This window comes from Mus caroli, unplaced genomic scaffold (assembly GCF_978045245.1).
Source record: "Mus caroli unplaced genomic scaffold, Mus_caroli_1 scaffold_7, whole genome shotgun sequence".
NCBI classification, from domain to species: Eukaryota; Metazoa; Chordata; class Mammalia; order Rodentia; family Muridae; genus Mus; species Mus caroli.
Genome location: NW_028227262.1, coordinates 65,672,132 through 65,692,947, shown reverse-complemented (window position 1 = coordinate 65,692,947; position 20,816 = coordinate 65,672,132). Strand labels below are relative to the sequence as shown.

Genomic DNA, 20,816 nt, shown 5'->3' with positions numbered 1-20,816 from the left:
CTGTCAATTGTAAGCTTCAGGCTTACAATTTAGGAGGCTTCCTCTGCCTCTTACATTCTGGGATAAAGGCGTGCATCACCACGCCCAGCTAGCCCAACTGCCTTTTGACAGTGAGTATCTGGGGTGAGGCATGGTCTCTGTACTCCAAAATTCCCTAGATCTCTAGCTCATGGGGTCTTTCCTATGGGTTACATCCTAACTCTCTTTCCTCTCATCCCTGCCACAGGAATGGCACTGTGAGAGCTGGGGTTGTAACACTGATTCATTGTTAAGTCCCTAAAACTTAAGTACTTGGCCCACACAACACACACAGTGAAGACATGTCAATGTGAAATTCCTCAGAGGAAGCATTTAAAAGAAGTCACATCGCTAGAGCGCTGACTCAGTAGCTATGAGCATGTACCTGAGTTTGGTACCTGGCACCCATGTGTATTCAGCCTCCATGAGATCCAGGGCCTTCTCTGGACTCTTCAGGCACTGCACTCAGGCACATGACCACACACAAACACACATACGTGTATTGAAAAAATTAAATGAATCTTTTTTTTAATTTACAGAAATTGATAGCTTGAGTAGAGAAAGCATTAATGATGATTTAGGGTATGTGCATAATAAAATGATAATCAAAATAATGTGCTCATGGAACATCTATAGAAATTGTTCATATATTCAGAAAATACTCACAAAGCAGGACATTATTTAATACTGACTCCTGATGCTACAGAGTTAGGAAAGCCCTAAAGTAAAGGCTAGAAGTACATATAAGGGAGACGTCAGTTACTGAGAGAAGTGACTATCAGAGCACAGGACTAAACAAGGCATCTGACTAACATTGGGGAAGAGAGGCCAGAGAGAATCTAAGAGTCTGAAAATGGGGAGGAGTGTGGGGAAATGCTGACTTCTGCACTTGACAAGGCCATTGTACTCATGAACAGACAGCATCTGTGGTTATCTGCTCAGGATACACAGGATCAAGCCATTCTGAGTTCTAGCATAGATGGGAGATGGTTTATGATGTCTTCTTCATTGCTGAGGAACTTTTGGTAGCTAATGACTGCTGGAGAATGGGAAGTCATTTTTACTCAAGGGTGTAGCTACTGGTAAGTCGTCCAGGATCCAGGAAAGAACCCCACACCCATGTGCATGCAAGCTACCATAATTTAAAAGACACAAAATAAGGAGGAGGGAAGAAGTCATCCAGTACATATAAGGGAACATCAGTTACATCAGGGGATAAGAAAAGATAATGGGAGTGGGGTGAATATGATTGATCAAAGTATATTATATACACATATATATAATTGTAAATAATTATTTTTAATTAAAATATTGTTGTGTATACATTTGCATGGATGGATGTACAGAAAGGAACAAACAAGTCATTTTACTATGGCTATAGATATGAAATATAGACAAAAGAACTATTAGGAATTAAATCTAGCAAAATATTAAAAGAATATCATATCCAAGTATGGTGGTTCATGTCTATAATCCCAGTACTGGAATCCTCAGAAGGTGGAGGCAAGAAAAGCTTGAGACTACAAAGTTTATGGACTACATAGTATGACCCTGCCTCTAAAGAAAAAGGGAAAAAAAGCATGACTATTCAAAACAGAAAGGATACTTCATGTCTCAGTACTGACTACTTCTGCCTACTGAGTTAATGTCCTGTCCCAGCAGGAGGGACAGAAGTGCAATGCCACGGTCACCTGCAGAAATCTAAGGAGGTCCTTTCATCTTTTAGAGGGAAAAAACTCAGGTAAAAAAAAAATTAAGATTTATGGCTTACACACACACACACACACACACACACACACACACACCACGCCACACCACACGCCACTGCATGTCAGGGTGAGCCAGTGAAAAATAGAATTAGGTTTTATTAAAACTAATAAATGAATGCTGTGGCACACGCCTTTAATTCCAGCACTCTGGAGGCAGAGGCAGGCGGATTTCTGAGTTCGAGGCCAGCCTGGTCTACAAAGTGAGTTCCAGGACAGCCAGGGCTACACAGAGAAACCCTGTCTCGAACCCCGCTCCCCCCAACCTAATAAATGCACTAATAAAACTAATAAAACTAATGAAAGATATTTCAACACAGGTTTCTTTTTCCTTCCCTTCCCTCCCTTCCTTCCTTCCTTCCTTCCTTCCTTCCTTCCTTCCTTCCTTCCTTCCTTCCTTCCTTCCTTTTTCTTTCTTTCTTTCTTTCTTTCTTTCTTTCTTTCTTTCTTTCTTTCTTTCTTTCTTTCTCTCTCTCTCTCTCTCTCTCTCTCTCTCTCTCTCTCTCTCTCTCTCTCTCTCTCTCTTTCTTTCCTTCCTTCCTTCCTTCTTTCCTTCTTTCCTTCTTTCCTTCTTTCTTCCTTTTTTTTTTCAAGACAGGGTTTCTCTGTGTAGCCCTGGCTGTCCTGGAACTCACTCTGTAGACCAGACTGACCCCAAACTCAGAAATCTACCTGCCTCTGCCTCCCAAGTGCTGGGATTAAAGGCGTGCTCCACCACTACCCGGCTCAACACAGGTTTCTAAGTTCAAGGAGTAAAAGGAAGAAATAGACAGTGTGTGTGTGTGTGTGTGTGTGTGTGTGTGTGTGTGTGTGTGTATGTGTGTGTGTGTGTGTGTGTGTGTGTGTGTGAAACATACCCAAGTGTGGATATGGACTCAAAAAAGAGTCACAAATAAGTGGTGGCTATCAAGTTACATCTCAAAGGATGGCTAAAATGTTGTTTTTCCTTTTCCCTTTTTATTACGGGATATTAGAGAGTGTCTTGGGTGGGATTCCAATCTGATAAGTAGAACCACTAAGAACAGGAGCCACTAAGCTTCCACCAGGGGTTAAATATGTCCTTTCACTATTCAGGGAACTTTGATGAAATTTCTAGAGAATTGCCAGTGTGCCGCTGTGAAGAATGGTCTTAAGCAAATGATAATCATGTTCCGTTTCCTGATTCTCAGCTGGCCTGGGAAAGGCTCCAACCCGGCCCCGAGTAAGAGGCTCCTGTCCCTACCAAGGTCCCTGTGATTTTCTCTTTCGATCATGTCTCAAAAAAAAAAAAAAAAAAAAAAAAAAACTTTATTATCATTTTCATAGGTTCTGCAACCCACTTGAGAGTGACTGTTAAGTCCCAGGTTTAGTGAGACCTGGTCTCAGGGAACAAAGATGGATAAGAAGAGGACCCCCTCCCCCAGGCTGGGCAGTGGGGGGGGCACACCTCTAATCCCAGTACTGTATTTCCAACATATAATGGCACAGGATATGTGCTACCATTCCAAAAGGTAGAGAGGAGAGCATGGTGGGCCAAATAAATACTGGACAAACTCCAAAGTCTTCATCTCCGGGTCTGATGTCAAAGTGCTCTTCAAGCCTCCAGCTTTGTTGACCGCAACACAGTTCCTTCTCTTGCGCTGGTTCCACTTCCTGGAAGCAGCTCTCCTCAGCAGGCATCTTATAAGTCTGGCCTCTCCGACATTTTGGGAGATGATCTAGGCTTCACCTTCACAGCTTCACACAATGGTCTCTCTAGGCCTCCATGCAGGTACACCCAACACATACCTGACATCAGCATCTTTCCTTGTGGGAAGTTGTGATACTCACTGTGAGCCAAGCATTCAAACCCATTTGATAACCCTTTTCTTCTATCCTTGACTCTAAAGCCTGAACCATGTGGCCAAAGCTGCCAAGTTCTGCTGCTTTCTGGGGCTAAAGCATGCCCCACCCCATTCAATTACCACTTCACCAGCTTTCTGATTTTGATGGTTTCCTTTTCTGCCTAAGCTTGGCTGTCCAGGAGCTCACTTTGTAGACCAGTCTGGCTTTGAACTTAGAGATCTACTAGCCTCTGCCTTCTGGTACTAATGCCTCTAGTACTGGCATTAAAGCCGTACTACCTTTGATTCCTTTTCAGAAGTTGGAAGCTTAGCTGGTGAAGATCTTGCCCTGAGATCACCATACCTTTATTCCATTTTTAAATCTGTGTGTCTTCTTGAACACAGAACTTAGTTCCATTCTACTTGCTGATGACCCTTTTCTCCTCAATCTGTACATTTTGTAGTTTTTACTTGTGCAGCTTGGTCCTTTTCATTATGGTGAGCACTAATAATAACATGGCAGGGTCAATCCTCAGCTGTTTTGAGATTTCCTCTACCAATGGAATTAATTCAATTTTCTTCACTTTAGCCTCAGGCAGACTCTTCAAAGAAGGACAAAAGCCAGGCACACTCTTCACCAAAAAATCACAAGAACAATCTGTAGGCAACATTACTAAAATTCTTCTCCTCTGATTTCCCTCTTGAACCAAGCCCCCACAGTTCAAATCAGCACCACTGTCTTCCATGTTCCTACTAGGATGACCCACTAAGCAGCACTTAAAGCATTTCGAGACTTTGGGCAACACCGTGGTACGCAGGTAGACATGGTGCTAGAGAAGGAGCTGAGAGTTCTACAGCTTAATCCTCAAGCAGGAGAAGACCGTGAGCCACACTGGATGTATCTCAAGTATAGGAGACCTCAAAGCCCACCTCCATGATGACACACTTCCTCCCACAAGACAAGATAATAGTGTCACTCCCTATGGGCCACGCATTCAAACACATGAGTCTATAGGGGACATCCCTATTCAAACTACCACATAAAGTAAAAATCTAAAGGGCTTTTGAGGGGTCACATGGGAAGCTACTAAAGAAGCTGCTTAAAATATATACATATAATCGAGTCACCAAATAACAAGGAAGATAATGCCCCAACTAAACAACTTTCTACCATGTAAAATTCCTCTACCAATGGAATTTCCTCTACTACTAAAACTTACCATGTCAGGAATGAATAACATCTATTCAAGCCATTAACCAAAGGAGTGCATTTGAAACACCCAAACATCTCAGGCTATTGCCTAGGCTATTAGCTGAACTTTACAAACCGATGGTAAAGCCTTATTGCATAACACATAAGGAGAAAGACAGACAGAGACTTGTGGACCACCATGCCACCCACAGACCTATGGGTGCATGCACAGTGCACTGCACAGGTGGGCCATGGACACCTGCTTGGCAACACACCATGCAGCATGGATGGAGGATGTCTGTCACCCAGGGACCTGCCAGAGGTGTGACCAGCCTGCAGCAGGAGCTACCACAATGTGCAAGTACATTGTAGTCAGATAGGAGATAATAAGAAGTGGACCAGCTTGAGCCCTATGAAGAGAATAGAACTGGAGACTTAAGGTAGAGAGGGATAGCCTGTTGTGAGTAGCCATCCCTGATACCTGGGGCCATGGTGAAGTCCCAGCCAGAGCTGCTGAGGACCATGCAGCGGCTGAGGACCATGTCCGAGTTGGTGGCTACACAGAGGGAGAGGTTGAACATCGATGTCCCAGGCTCACATTGCCACTAAAGAACATGGGGATATCTCTGATCAGGGCAGCCACTGGGGACCACACAGATGTCCAGGGGCTGTGCAAAACTGGCACAGCCCCCACTGAATGTCACTCTCTGGAGATCTGGTCCTATCTTTCACACACAAAAGATCGAGCCCTGCACCTTTCCCAGGCACACAGTGGAGCTGACCCTGATGGCAGGGGTGTGGGTAAGCCAGAAGCAAGACCCCAAAGCCCCAAGGCCCCAAGCTGTCCCTGACACTCATCTGCCATGGGTGGGGTGGCCCAGGTACAGAGGGGATGCCTCCCCCCAGCCCCTCGCTGCCTCTGGCAATCAGGAAAGTCACTCGAAGGGTGATGAGCTCAGGAGAGCTAGCTCTGCCTTTCAGCAGCAGCAGCACCACCACCAGCAGCAGCACTCAGGAGAACAGGTCCTGAACCTCACCTGGAAAGCACGGCAAGGCTGACCATAATGGTGGGGGCACACATGAGACAGCCCCTAAGGGTGAGAATGTGGAAGGGCTAGCCCATGAGGTGGCATAGGGGTGGGGTGATGCCTTTCCTACCCCCTACCCCTCACCACCTGCAGTGGTCAGGAAAGCTGCCCATGGGGTCATGAGGGCAGAAGAGCTGGTCCTGCCCCTAACTGGCTGGAGCACTTGAGAAAGCAAGCCCTGCACCACTCCTGGGCAGCACAGTAAGACTGGCCCTGGCTGAGGTGGGTGTGGGTGAGCCATTCCTGAGGATGAGAGTAAGGGAAAGCTGGCCCAACCACTTGTGAGGTGACATGTGTGCTGGGATGATGTCTTTCCCCCCCTCGCCCCTCCTCCCTCACCCCTCACTACCTGTGACAGACAGGAGAGCTGGCCCTGGGATAATGAGAGCAGGTGAGCTGGCCATGTCCCTTGCTAGCTCCAGCACTTGAAAGACTAGACCCTGCCTCTCGTCTGAGCAACATGGTGAAGCTGGCTCTGATATGTGAAGGCATGGCTGAACCAGTTCAAAGGGTGTGAGAGCAGGAGAGTGGGCCCAGCCCCTCACAGCCTGCAGCACTTGGGAGAGTGGGCCCTGCCTCTGAGTTGACCCACCCTGAAATCTCTATCTGTAATGAGGGGATGTGTGAAAGGGCCAGGCCTGCTGTTCCAAAGCTTCAGACTCTCCACAGCACAGGGTCACAGCAGGATAACTGGGAGTCCTGATAGGGATCCAATATTGATGTTATCTCAGAAGTCAGGGATCTTGAACCAGACCAATGACGCAATGCAGTGAACATTTGCAAGTGAAGATGTGTGGACAGAAGAAGAAACTGCAGGACACAGTGCAGGGCATACTACAGTTTCCACTGTGAGGTATTTTCTAAGCTTTCTTTGGGGGAGGGTGGGGGGGGTTGAGATTGCAAGGTCAACAGTCAGATATGAGGGGACAGGGAAATGAGTGGGACTTGGGTGCATGATGTGAAACAAAGAATAAAAAGTCCAAAAAGAAAAAGAAAAGAAAAAGAAAAACCAACTAGAAAACTCATCACACTAACATACAGGAAAGAGCTATTTCCAGATACTGGACCTTAGGCACACTAAAACTTCCGGCCACGTTAGGGAGCTGGGGATCAGATGGGGAGACTGTTTTGTTTTGTTTTGTTTTGTTTTGTTTTGTTTTGGAGACAGGGTTTCTCTGTGTAGTCCAGGCTGTCCTGTCCTGGAACTCACTCTGTAGGCCAGGTTGGCCTCGAACTCAGAAATTCGCCTGCCTCTGCCTCCCAAGTGCTGGGAGTAAAGGCTTGCACCACCACGCCCAGCCCGACCCTGTGGTTTTCTTTCTGAAGTTTCTTCCACAGAACAGCGAAGACACTGTTTATCAAGGAATGCCATTCCACCCAGGTTGAGGAGAGGAAGCTCTTTGCAGTTTGAGGGAAGAGTATGAAGAAGTCAAAGAGAAAAAGAGAAAGGTCCAGAAACCTGAATGGGATTCCTTGTGTATGAAGAGTGTTCCACAGACACCAAGAGAGAGCTCCTGAGGTTCTCACCCCAAGGTGAGCAGAAAGGAGATCCCTGGAAAGATTAGCAAGATGAATGACACGGTGGAGCAGAGACCCTACCAGCCCACAGGACAAGGGAGAGAAACAGGGCCCCAAATACACACATGAAGAAACACATGGGACCCCTGGGGTGACTTAGGAAGGCCCTGTAGTTCCTGTGAAACCCCAGCTGCTGTCTGCACTGTCACTGAAAAGTGGACCTGTAGTGACAGAAAGACCCAAGGGAAGGAGGGGACAGTCCATGGAGAGATGGGAGTGAGGGCAGCTTCAGGGACTGTCAAGAACCAAGTTTCTGTCCATTCAGTGAGTGTTTATTGAGGGCTTATCTGGGCAGACATGGTGCTGAGGGGACTCCAATGCAGGGCTTGTCTTTAAGAAGGAGGCAAGCATGTTTTAAATAGCAGAACGACAGGGCAATACAGGACAGGAAGCCCTGAAGTGAGATCAAGGCTGAAGGAGTCTCAGGAAGGACAGACTCAGCTCTAGCCTACTCTGGCCGCAGACCACTCTGTGGACTTCTTGCACACCCAGGGGTAGGAGGACCCACAGGCCATGTCGTTCCACTGCTGCCGGAGGTGGACACAGTCTTCACGCTCTCCATTCCTGTGTCTCCAGTTGTCAGGCTGATTTTTCCCCCAAAACCTGGAAGAACATGGTTTTACTCTGCTAGACAAGGCAGTCTTCCTTCCCATGCATAAAGAGACCTCAGGATGGGGACAGGACCAGGACTAGAGGAGTCCCCAGAGTGGCCCCACTGGGGCTGCCCTCCCTCTGTTACTGATGATCCAGGGTCTGAAGGGGAATCCTCCACAGAATCCAACACTTGGAGGAAACAAATGAATAGGTGAAATCAAAAGAACAGGAAGGCAGCTGGCCTGCTATCTCCAAGGCCTGTCCTTTCTAGATGCTGTTCTACTGGCCGCAGAGGTCAACATACTACATGTCATCTCATATACCACAAACATTACACATCACACACCATGCATGCCACACTCGTCACACATTTGTATAAACACACGTATACAAAACACACACACTAACACTCACTAAACAGGACCATACACAAAGAACAGTAAAGCCTGCCCAAGGCAGACAGTGCCTGGACAGAGCTAGACAGAGGCTGTAATCACCTTTTGCTTTGGGCATTGTTGAATGGTGTCCCATCTACCCAGCGCCAGATGCCCTCTGTGCCCTGGTCAGTGAGCCCGATCCAATGGTCCCCAGCACTCGTAGTCTGTACCAAGAAGGCCTGTGCAAAGGAGACAGAACTGTGAGAAGTGGACTCTTTGGACCATCCCTTCCTTGGCCCCTAATCAAAGAGCCCATCTCAGTGTAGAAGCTTCCAGAACCTTCCATGGCTTATCTAATCTCTAGAGAAGCAGGTAGGTCCCTCTGGGGAAGCCCCATCTTCCCCCATATTGACTTGTCTTTGATGTCCCTCACATTTGAGAAGGGGTGTGCCTTGGCTGGGACAGAAATCCTCATTCTAGTTTATTCTTAGCAGCACTGTACAAGTCCTGGGAAGAGTCACTAGGAATAGACAAGTTTGCAGGTTAAGCTAAACCAAACAGCATAGTCCTCTGTTAGCCTGGTGGACAGTATTTTCTTGGAAAGTCCTAGATGCTTAGGAGTGAGTCTAGCTCTCAGGGGACCAGGGTCTCCTCTTCACCAGCCTTCTACAGCTACTGGATATTTCAATCCAGACTGATGCCCAGACAGGAAGGCTGGCAGGGACTGAGGAAATGTAAGAGAGAAACACCCCCTACACTGAAGGGTGTCACAGGTGTCATTTCCTTCCCTTCCTGCTGACATTTGCTGGGGCTTGTAGGTCTTCCTCCTTCCCTGGGCAGAAGGCCGTAGCCCTTCCACAGAAGGCCACACTTCCACCTCAGTACAGAGCACTCTTGGGAACTCAGTAAATATTTGTTCCTTGCCTGATGGGGACATGAGGGACTTTATCACCCATTAGGAGGACAAAATTTAAGTTTTTGTGTCCCTATCCATACCCCACTCTCAGTCCCAGGCCTCTGACCTGCTCCTCCTGAGAGGTCACCGAAGCCAGGTGTGCTCCCTGGGACGTACAGAACTTCTCAGCCTCCTGCCACGGCTTCTTGTCACGAGAGAAGTAATAAAAGTTTCCATTGAAGTACTTCCAGTTCTGCGAGATCAGCTGGAGAACCTGATCTAGAACAAAGGTCAGGGAGAAAGAGTCAGGAGCAGATAGCGTTGTTCCAAAGCCAGCCTCTGCTCTACCTTGGAAAATCACAAGCCCTGGTAATTAATTCCCAGTGCTCAGTGTTGCAGGAGCAGAGCTGGGACCCCATACCCCAGTCTCGTGGCCCCATCTTAGAGGCAGCATTCTAGGGCACCTAGGTGTGCCATTCACTCCTGGGAACTCTCAACTTTGACACCCATTGGCACTCTCTGCAGATGCCTGCTTTCTGGTATTCAACATTCTCCACCTCATGACTGTCACCAGCCGTTTCTGTCTGCTTCCAATCCTGCAATTTGTAACCTCTTTCACTTCCTGACTTCATCTCCATCCGCAGACTCGAATACACATGCACCATGTCCTCTGTAAAGATGCTCAAGCTGCAGAGGATGGAACAGGGTGAAGGCACCGTGTGCGTGTTTAACTTTGTTTATTAGAAGGGTGTCACACGCGTGTGCCACAGCATGCATGTGGAGCTCTGAGGACAACTTGCAGAAAGGAGTCGGCTCTCTCTTCCCACCATTCAGGTTCTAGGGATCAAATTCAGATTGTCAGACTTGGTGACAAGCACCTTACCTGCTGAGTCATCTGGCCCACCCAGGAAGAAGGTACTTTTAAATCAGGTAGAAACATCAATGGCGACACAAGAACTGAGGTTTCAGTGAAAGATAGTAAGTGTGCGAAGCAGGGATTCTCAGCATGTGGTCCCCACCTGGCTATGCCAGCATCACCAGGAAACTGGACCTGGCTATGCCAGTATCATCAGGATACTGGCTAAGATGAACGTTCCTTCTCTGTTCAGCCCCCAAATGCCCTTTTAACATGTGCCATGGTTCTGCCAAGCCTGCGGATGATTCTGTCACTGTCTGAGGTTGAAACAAGGATAGACAAACTGCACCCCAGCAACCTCCTCTCAGAAAGTCTTACTGGAACACTGTGTGATATATCTGTGTGCTATCTGTGGTATTTCCTCAATACTACAGCAGGAAGCGGTTCTATAGGACAGAGACCCTACAACCTAGAAGCCTAAATTACTGCCTATTTTGCCCTTAAAGAAAAGATTCAAGGGCTAGAGAGATGACTGAATTAATGCTGTTCCTGCTGCATAGGCATGAGGGTCTATCTAGTTCAGCTCCCAGTACCCACACAAAAGCCCAGTGTGCTGCATGTGCCTATAATCACAGTGTTGGGAGGTGGAGACAGCAGATCTCTTAAGTCCATTGACCAGTCTGCTTAATGGAATGGAGTGAGAAATATTTTCTCCAAAAATAAGGTGGATATAGCTCAGTGGGTAGAATGCTTGGCTATTGTGCAGAAAGCAATCAAGTTTTGGTCACAGAACTGCATGAACCACACATAATAGGCCATTTCTGTAGTCCCAGAACTCGGGGAGGTGGAAGCAGGAGGAAGAAACTCAAGGTCATCCCTGGTTAGATATCAAGTTTCAAGACAGCCTGAGGTATGTCTATCTCAAAGATAGATAGATATATAATAGATAGATAGATAGATAGATAGGTAGATAATAGATAGGTAGATACATAGATAGATGGATAATAGATGATAGATAATTGATAGATGATAGATAATTGATAGGTAGATAGGTAGGTAGGTAGATAGATAGATAGATAGATAGATAGATAGATAGATAGATAGATAGATAGACAGATAGATAGATAGACAGATCAAGTGGAGAGAGATTGAGAAAGACAATCTAGCCTTTATACACATGTGCACTCATGTGTCATGAGTATATACACTACACACACTGAACAGGAGGTGGTAGAAGGAAAGCTCAAAGCATGGCTGCTACTAGAAGTACCTAGAAGGTTTTCCTAAAGTTCTGAAGTCAAGCTTCATCCAGGCCAAAAGGTCTCAGTTCCAGAGCTTAACTTTTATGGTTTTTTTGAGGGGGGACCTCTCCATAGTATACCCCAAAGTGTGGAAGCAGTAGTCACTGATGCTGCAACAGAAAGCCAAAGAGAATGTGAGGACAGTGGGGCAGAGTGGGCAGAGGAGTGAAGCAGGGAAGGCTTCCAGCCACCCACATCACTCCCAGCACACAAACAGCACAGCAGGCAGGTCCTGGGTACTGCCTACATAGTCCTACTTATCAACTCCACCCCAGAAATCACTCCCCTCCAGTCCTCCAGTTCCTACAGCCTCTTTCATCTTGTGAGCCACCTTCCACTCCACCCAGAGGAGGCAGCACCAAGTTCCAACCCTCTGCTCATGTTCCAGGTGACCAGCCTCCTCCACACCCAACCTCATTGACAAGCTTAGCTGCTCCACTCAGGTGTCCTCCCTCTCCTCCTCTCCCTTTCCCTCTTTTGTCTCCCTCTCCCTCTTTTTTGTCTCCCTCTCCCTCCACCCCCTCTGCTTCCCTCTCTCGCCCTCCCCCTCCCTCCCCCTCTCTCTTCTTTCTCTCTTTACCTCTCTATTTGCTGCTTCTCTGCTTCTTTCTCTCACTCTCAAGCCAGGTCTATCAGAACCTGGAAAGCCCATCTCAAGGGAGTTCACCAAAACATTAACAATGAATTTGAATGGAGCACAGCAATATGCTGCAAGCTCTGTGGCTGTCTTCTCACATCTGCCTCTACATGTGTGCCATACCTACCACATGATCAATATTTCACATGCTATCTCCTTCAGGCACACTTCTAACCCCATGAAGCTTGGCTTCCCTTCTCCACCCTCATCCTTCTCCTCATGGTGCACTTTGCCATATACATGCAAATACCATCAAGACCAACATCTCATGACCAAGTCTGCGCCCACAGCCCAGAACCAACATCCAAGAGCCTACAAGCTTAGGCCCCTATCCTAGTCTGCATAGCCCATGAAAGACAGCCTTGAATCTCCACAAAGCATTCCAGATCCAGCAAGTGAGAGCTGCCCTTTTCTACTCCTTATCTCTGATGGAAACTGGGAAGCCAAGCCTTCTAGGGAGACACCCCCTTGCCACTGTCCAGCAGTTCCCAGCTTTTGGAGAAGTTGCAAGCTCAGAGCCTTTCCTTGTTTATTGTGTGCTTTCCAGGCAGCTCCTGGCCTCTAGTGCACTGTTCTCAAGGGGCTCTTTCTAACATTACTAGGTTGTCAGTAGCTTTTTATGGAGAATAGGTCAGAGCACTTTTGCAGAGTGCGTGTTCATCCATCCTGGTACTGTGTCAGACGAAGCCAACGCTGAAGGTACATATGAAACAGCTGGAAAGCCACCATTCTGGCCCCTGCACACTGAGTTCACATCTGAGAAAGTTGCCCTCTTTCCCACAGGCTCCTCATCTGTTGGGAGTTTCCAGAACCGCAGATTCCTGTCCCCATGCCTTGGTGGATATGCCCTATGTGCCTGCCATGCAGCTAACGGTCTTCAAAAGTCAGCCCAAGACCTCCTCATCTGATCTCTCTGTGCTGCACACACTAGAAGGGAAGGCCCTTCTCCCTTTCTCTGGCTCTTTCTTCATCCCAGACCCCAGTCCATGCTTCTCCCATCCCTTTCTCTTGTCTGTGTGTCATGTCTGCAAGCCTGCCCTCAGAGCCCACCAGGTTGTGATGGTGGGAACATGTTTTCTCAGTCTCTATGCCCTGACCATAATGCCTCAGTAAGCCTCAGCTGCACGTGTGGGGTCCTGGTGCAGTCTGAAGTCTTCGCATGTGTCTGGGTGTGAAACAATCCTGTTATCCTCATTTTGGATGTGAGATCTTATGTATTCCAGGCCATCCTCAAACTCACTATGGAGCTGAGGTTGGCCTTGAACTCCTGATCCTCCTGCCTCTACCTCCTGAGTGCTGGGAACATAGATGTGCCACCATGATTGTCAGCCACTTTTTTAAAAATTCATTCAGTTTTGTTTGTGTGGTTTTTTCCAATTTTATGTCTTTAGGTATTTTGTTGGCACATCTTTCTATCCATCAAATAAATGCTTAGTACCCTCAGATCTCCTGGAGCTGAAGTTTCCAATGGCCACCATATGAGTGGTAGGAACTGAACACTGGATCAGTGTTCCCAACTGTGGGGCCATCTCTCTAGCCTTGTTTGTTTGGTTTTGAGACAGAGTCTAGCTGGATAGTCCAGGCTGCTCTCAAACTTACTAAGTAGCCCAGCCCAGGCTGGCCGGGAGCCCATAGTGTTCCTCCTGCCTCTGCCTCCTGAGTGCTGAGATTACAGCCAGTGCAGTAGCAAAGCTCAAGGGGGAGCTTGCTCAAAGTCTCAGTGGGTCAGAAACAGAGCCTTGCTCCCCAGCTGGTGATCCTCATGTCTTTTTTTTAAAGATATTTTCTTTATATACATTTCAAATACTATCCCAAAAGCTCCCTATACCCTCCTCCCCACCCTGCTCCCCTACACACCCACTCCCGCTTCTTGGCCCTGGCGTTCCCCTGTACTGGGGCATATAAAGTTTGCAATACCAAGGGGCCTCTCTTCCCAATGATGGCTGACTAGGCCATCTTCTGCTACATATGCAGCTAGAGACATGAGCTCTGGGGGTACTGGTTAGTTCATATTGTTGTTCCACCTATAGGGTTACAGACCCCTTCAGCTCCTTGGGTGCTTTATCTAGCCTCTCCATTGGGGGCCCTGTGTTCCATATTGTAGATGACTGTGAGCATCCACTTCTGTATTTGCCAGGCACTGGCATAGCCTCATACGAGACAGCTATAACAGGGTCCCTTCAGCAAAATCTAAAAATTCAGGGGACAACAGATGCTGATGAGGATGTGGAGAAAGAGGAACACTCCTCCATTGCTGGTGGGATTGCAAGCTTGTACAACCACTCTGGAAGTCAGTCTGGAGGTTCCTCAGAAAATTGGACATAATACTACCGGAAGATCCAGCAATACCTCTCCTGGGCATATATCCAAAAGAAGTTCCAACAGGTAAGAAGAACACATGCTCCACTATGTTCATAGCAGCCTTATTTATAATAGCCAGAAGCTGGAAAGAACCCAGATGTCCCTCAACAGAAGAATGGATACAGAAAATGTGGTACATTTACACAATGGAGTACTACTCAGCTATTAAAAACAATGGATTTATGAAATTCCTGGACAAATGGATGTATCTCGAGGATATCATCCTTAATGAGGTAACCCAATCACAAAAGAAGTCATTAGATATGCACTCACTGATAAGTGGATATTAGCCCAGAAACATAGAACACCAAGATACAATTTGCAAAACACAAGAAAATTAAGAAGAGGGAAGACCAATGGGTGGATACTTCATTCCACCTTAGAATAGGGAACAAAATACCCATGAAAGGAGTTATAGAGACAAAGTTTGGAGCTAAGATGAAAGGATGGACTATCCAGAGACTTCCCTACTTGGGGATCCATCCCATAATCAGCCACCAAACCCAGACACCTCACATCTTTTTTGCGTGTGGTTGTTTTGACACTGGCTGGATTACAAGACATACTAGGCTACTCAGGCTGGCTTATCTCATTAAATGTGATTCCATTTCTAGCACCATCCTCCTCCCCAGATGGTTAGGTAAGCAAAGAGGCTGAAGGGTCAGAGATCATCACCGCTCCCCAGAGCACGAACACACACACACACACACACACACACACACACACACACATCTCTACTTACTCTGGGTCTTCTGCACCTGCTTCTGTGCAGCCACAGCTTCTTGCAGGGCCCCCAGGCGACTCTGCTCCCCCTGAATCTTGGCAGTGAGGGCTTTGGTTGCCTGCAGATCTGCCTTCAAACTCTGCATCTCTGCCTTGGCCCTCTGAAGATTGCTCTGTAGCGTCTGGACGTTGGACTTCAAAGCTGAGACATCACTCAGGTCCCTTCTCAGGGTCTGTAACTCTCTGCTGGCATCTTTCATTTGGCCATTGACCACCTCAATCTGGGAGTTCAAGGAACTGGTGCTTTTCAGCTCAGCTTTTAAGCCCTGGATCTGGGCATCTGTCTGCTCCAGGTGGCCATTTGCCTTTTGAGTCTGAGCAGTGAGTGTTTCCAGCTCTTTCTTTAATGAGTTCATCTTTTCACCAGCCCTTTCCATACCATCTCTCACGGTCTGGATCTCAGCACTAATGTTGTCCATACTGTGTTGGAGAAAGCCCTGGGTCTGGGAGCTGAGGTCATTTGAACTCTGCAGACTTCCCCTCAATGCCTGGATCTCAGACTGGGCTTCCTCCAGGCCTCTGCCCAGCATGTAGAGCTCAGCACTGGTATTTTCTGTGCTGCTCTTTAAGAGACCTCGGGTCTGGGAAGTCATAGCGTTTGCCTTTTCTAAATCTCCTCTCAGACTATGGATATCAGCACTGGCCACCTTCAAGGAGCTTCTCAGCGCCTGGGTCTCCAAAGCCAAGGCTCCAGATTCCTTCAGCACATCTTTTGTCTGCAGGATGTCAGCATTCACATTCTCTAGATGGCTCCCAAGCAACTGCACCAGAGAACTAACATTGTCCACTTGGTACTTCAGTATCTGTACCTCCTTGTGACAGCTGCTAGAATTCTCCTCATAGTCCCTAAGCCTCTGGATAGCCACTTGCATTTCTGTCTCCCTGACAAATTGGGAATGATCTGAAAAGAGGAAACAGAAGGTGCCATAGAGGCCTGTTATGTGGGGAAGCTCAGGTGGCAAATCAGAACGTTCCTTAATGTCCCTGGGTATGGTAGTCAACACTGTCAACTGGGAAGGACCTAGAATTACCCAGAAGACAAACCTCTGGGTATAAGATAGTTTCCAGAGAGATTTAACTGAGCAGAAAAGACCCACCCTGAATGTGGGCTTCACTATCCTAAGGGCTAGGAGTCCTAGACTGAATGAAAAGGAGGAAAAGCTTTTACACACACACACACACACACACACACACACACACACACACAGCTGAGCACTAGTGTCATAGCTCTTTGCTTCCTGACTGTTAACACAATGTGATCAACTACCTCAAGTTCCTGCTTCCACGCCTTCTGGCCATGATGAACTGTGCCTTCAAACTGTGAGCCAAGATAAACTCTTCCTTCGGTTGCCTCTATAATTTATCTGTTGCGGCATTGTGATACATTAGAGACTCCTCCACCCACAGCTTTGAGTGATCCTAGGGCAGCCAGCTGGTCCCTGAAGCTAGTAGGCTCTGGGGACTGACCATGCAAGCATGCAGGCAGGCAAAGAGCTAGCTGCTTGCTACATACACACACACACACACACACACACACACAAGAGCAAGAACAACGGAAACTCTGGCTTGGGTTCAATTCTCAACACTACTAAGAATATTTTTCTCAGATCACGTGGATGAAAAAGGACTGAAAGAGAATATGATTTTTTTTTTTTTTTTTTTTTTTGGTTTTTTGAGACAGGGTTTCTCTGTGTAGCTCTGGCTGTCCTGGCACTCACTTTGTAGACCAGGCTGGCCTCGAACTCAGAAATCCGCCTGCCTCTGCCTCCCGAGTGCTGGGATTAAAGGCGTGCACCACCACGCCCGGCTCGAGAATATGATTTTTTTAAATCCTTTTTCATATGAAACTCTATAAGAAAACTGTTCTTCATGACAAGTGAGGTTGAAGTCAGGGGGGGATGCGAGGGATCACCAATGGCTGCAAGCAACCCCTGGGGAGGGGACAGTGAGTTGGCGTCTCAGCCCGACTGTAGAGATGGTTTCAGGAACACACTCCACGGGGATTTATCAGATCGTGCAATTTAAATATGCCCAATGTTTACGGCAGCTGGACCTCAATAAAGCTGTGCTTAAAAATGGGACAATTTGGGGTTTAGAGATACAGCTCATTTGATAGAACACTTGTTTCGTTTGCATGAGGTTATGGGTTCGATCCTCAGCACCACATTACCTGGGCATGGCGCCACACACCTAGCATTATAGAAACGGAGGCAGGAAGGGGCAGACATTTAAGGTGATTCTTGGCTTTTTAGTTTGAAACCAACCTGGATTGCATGAGATCCTGTATCAAAAAAATAAGTTTACAATATGTTTTAGGAGGAAGGTGGGAGCTGAAGCTCGGCGTGGGAACAGGAGCTGGAAGAGAAGCTGCAGCAGGGTCTGTGCCCCACACCCCACAGCCAGCTCCCCCAGGCTCGTCCTCACTGGAACTACTCACTGTCGTGTCCAGAGTCGTTGCTTCCCAAAAGCAGGAGGGGGGGAGGATCTTTATTCCACTCAGGTCTCCAAGGCTGTGAAGCTAAGAATGCCATTCCTGGATCAGCTCAATCCATAGCCCTGACATAATAGACTTCCCACACAAGCTGGGTTCCAGAAAGAGAGGAGCATCAAGGGCCCCTCCCCCCTCCCAGAAGCCTCCATTCTCGAGAGCCATCTCACAGCCCAGTGGACTCTGTTGACTCCAGGTCTGGGCCTAGGTTGGTGGCAAAATGTTACTTCAGAGAGCAGAAATGTCCAGAAGACTGCCATCTGGGTCTCTTGGGACCTTTGCACAGAGGGAGAGTGAGTTGTGGCTAAAGTCACCTGAGAACTTACCCGCCACAAAAAGAGCAAGGAGAGAGAAGATCACAGTCACCACCATTAATGCCAGAATGGCCTGGACGTGCCGCAGGGTCCTGGGAGCCATGAGAGCAGCTGACTTAGGCCCCAGTCCTGCAGGGGAGAAGCCAAGGCTCAGGGTAAGAGTGCAAGGAGAGCCAGGACTGTCAGTCTTGACACAGTCCCCTGACTTGTCCATTAGAGATGAGAACAACCGCCATGCTTCTCACAGAGAAAAAAAGCATTCTCTCAGGACAGGTAACAGCCAAAGGTGTAGGGCTCACAACCCGCAGAGGCTGCAGTGGTGTCCTAAACATGAAACCCGCCCCAGAGAAAGCGTTGCTGTGGGTGCGATCATAAAGAAAGAAGGAAGTGAAGGAGGAAGGCAGGTGGAAAGAAGGTACATAGCAGGGACCCAGACTACCGGGTCCCCATCCTGTTAACAAGCCTGACCACATCAAGCATTAGTGTCTCTGGGTGGATGGTTTCCACAGAGCTTGACATGTTGCCACACGTGTCTAGGGCCTTCTGGGAAATTGGTTACTAGCCAGGGATGCACCCACTAATGATCTCGGAGAGGACCAGCTCCAGAGGGTGCACGGGCTAGGCAGAGGGCAAAGCTGGGGTTCAAAACCAGGCCCATCTGAACTCCAAGTGCACATTTTTCCTGACATCGGGTTACTGTGCCCAGTGGAGGGGCTCTTGGAGGTTTCATATAGAGCCTGGGGTGCTCAGAGTTCTGGTCCTCTGCCAACCCGTTTATTCTGACCCATCTATTTACTATGGAACCAAGGCAGGGATGATACAAATCTCTGGACTGGCAAAGATGGGCTCAGGCAGGGCATAGGCAGAAACCCCAAATATCCTTACCTTGGGGCTGTAGGGAGACACACTGGTTGTCTGTGCAATATCTAGCCATATCTCTGTCCAGCTTGGCCTCCTTCATCCTCCTGCACCGGTCTTGCCACTGGTTTCTAAAGCCTGTCCTGCGAGCCCACAGGAGTGAGAGCCTGAAACACAGTGGGAGCCTGATCTATGTTCTCCTGAGGTCAGGACAACTTCCCAAACCTGCCTCCTCCCTCTGACTCTGCAGAAATCCAATGTTACCACTGGCTCCTCCTCCTCTTGGAGTTACAGAGGCCAAGAGCCCAACAGCCCTTTCCCCCCTCTGCCCCTGGCTCCACGCCAGCCTCTGCCTCAGAGCCACACACCACCCAACCCCCTTCAGCAGGGTCTGCAATCTGCACCTAGGAAGGGGACTGTCAACTTTACAGGGGAAACATTCTTGAGGGGCTGAGGAGATGGCTCAGACAGTGAAGCGCTTGAAGCATGAAGCGCTAAGCATGAAGACCAGAGTTTGGCTCTCCAGCACCACCCACATCAAAAACTGGACACAGCAGCATGTGCCTGTAGTCGCAGTGTTGGGAGGTGGAGGTAGGAAGATCCTTACAGCTTTCTAGCCAGGCTGCCTCACTGAATCAATTAGCTCTTTTTCAATAAAGGTGGGAAGAGATAAGGGAAGATGCCCAGCACTGGCCTCTGATTTTCATCAGGCTTGAGGTAGCACACAGCTTTAATCCCAGCACCTGGGAGGCAGAAGCGGGTTGATCTCTCTGAATTTGAGGCCAAGCTGGTGTATATAGTGAGTTCTAGGCCAGTCAGAGCCACATAGTGAGACCCTGTCTCAAAAACCAACCAAACAAAAACAGTGCATGAGGTGGGAGAATTTGTAGGGGGAGGCAAAGACTGGGAGCCTGGCCAGTCCGAACCTTAGAACTTTACAGACAGGTCACCAGAACAGACCTGACATGCTTTATATATGATCGTTGGCTGTGTCCTAGGTCAAAGTTCCTGCAAGCCTAACTCCTGAGTGACGATAATCCTTGGTTATCATAATGAATTCCCTCTGAGCACACCTGGGTTCATTTGGTGAGATGACTCAGGTCCTCTCTGGGATGGCCACCAGTTCCAGAAAGACCACATTGATTAGAAGCCTCCATCCCCCTCCCCTACTCTCAGACATCCCTGTGAGAAGGACTCCACAGGAAGTCACAAGAATCCTAAGCAAGGTAGGGTTTGAGCTGTAGCTCAGTTGGTAAATCACTTGTCTTACACACATAAGGCCCTGGCTTCTATCCCAGACAGTCTTTAAACAAAGTATGGGGTACATGCTTGTGACTATACATACAACTCAGGAGACAGAGACAGGAAAAGATCAGAAGTTCAAAGTCATACTCAGCTGACCCTGTCTTTCTCAAACAACAAACTTGAGCAAGAAAATACAGAAGGCTCAATCTCACCCTGACCCCTGAGACACAGAAGTCTGGTGCTCAGGAGCTGCTAAACCTTGCTTTATATCTTTCCATTGGCTCAGGCTATCCCTTCCAACAAACTCTGAATAGTCTACCCAGTGTTTGCATGTTGTTCGATGGTTTGTTCTAGGGAACCATCAAAGCTGAATGTCATGGCATTGGCTGTAAGACAGACAGAGAATGGGTTGCTTGGCAACCTACTAGTCACAGATTTCTGAAGTGGGGACAGTCTTGTAAGAGACTCTCAGAACTCTCAGACTGTGAGGTCTCCGCTATCTGGGAGTTAGCATCAGAACGATCAAACAGCTGCTGTTTGACAGAAAGGATGTCAGGGGAACCCAGCTTGGTGTCAGGAGAGCAGTCAGGGAATACACATCAGGATCCACCTTCATCTAAGCCAATGGTTCTCAGCCTCCCCAATGCTGTGCGCGGCCCTTTA

At 47.9% G+C, this 20,816-nt stretch overlaps 1 protein-coding gene across 1 annotated transcript; it reads right to left on the bottom strand.

The window, feature by feature from the left end:
- Positions 1–7,694: 7,694 nt before the first annotated feature.
- On the bottom strand, positions 7,695–19,152 carry Clec4f (C-type lectin domain family 4 member F). Its single transcript, XM_021165037.3, has 7 exons — positions 18,936–19,152; positions 18,063–18,179; positions 17,686–17,766; positions 15,208–16,149; positions 9,438–9,589; positions 8,536–8,654; positions 7,695–8,047 (listed from the first exon to the last, which is right to left on the bottom strand). Exons 1-7 carry the CDS (start codon positions 19,009–19,011, stop codon positions 7,888–7,890), a joined length of 1,647 nt encoding a protein of 548 aa, XP_021020696.1. The 5' UTR covers positions 19,012–19,152; the 3' UTR covers positions 7,695–7,887.
- Positions 19,153–20,816: the final 1,664 nt, after the last annotated feature.

What these genes read in the sequence shown, in the direction of transcription:
- Clec4f (XM_021165037.3), bottom strand. Translation starts at nt 19,011, where the DNA reads ATGAAGGAGGCCAAGCTGGACAGAGATATGGCTAGATATTGCACAGAC. An exon ending in CCTTGCTCTTTTTGTGGCGG is followed by an intron (nt 17,767 to 18,062) that starts GTAAGTTCTCAG and finishes TGGCATTCTTAG; the next exon opens with CTTCACAGCCTTGGAGACCT. An exon ending in AACAATGCCCAAAGCAAAAG is followed by an intron (nt 8,048 to 8,535) that starts GTGATTACAGCC and finishes ATGTTCTTCCAG; the next exon opens with GTTTTGGGGGAAAAATCAGC.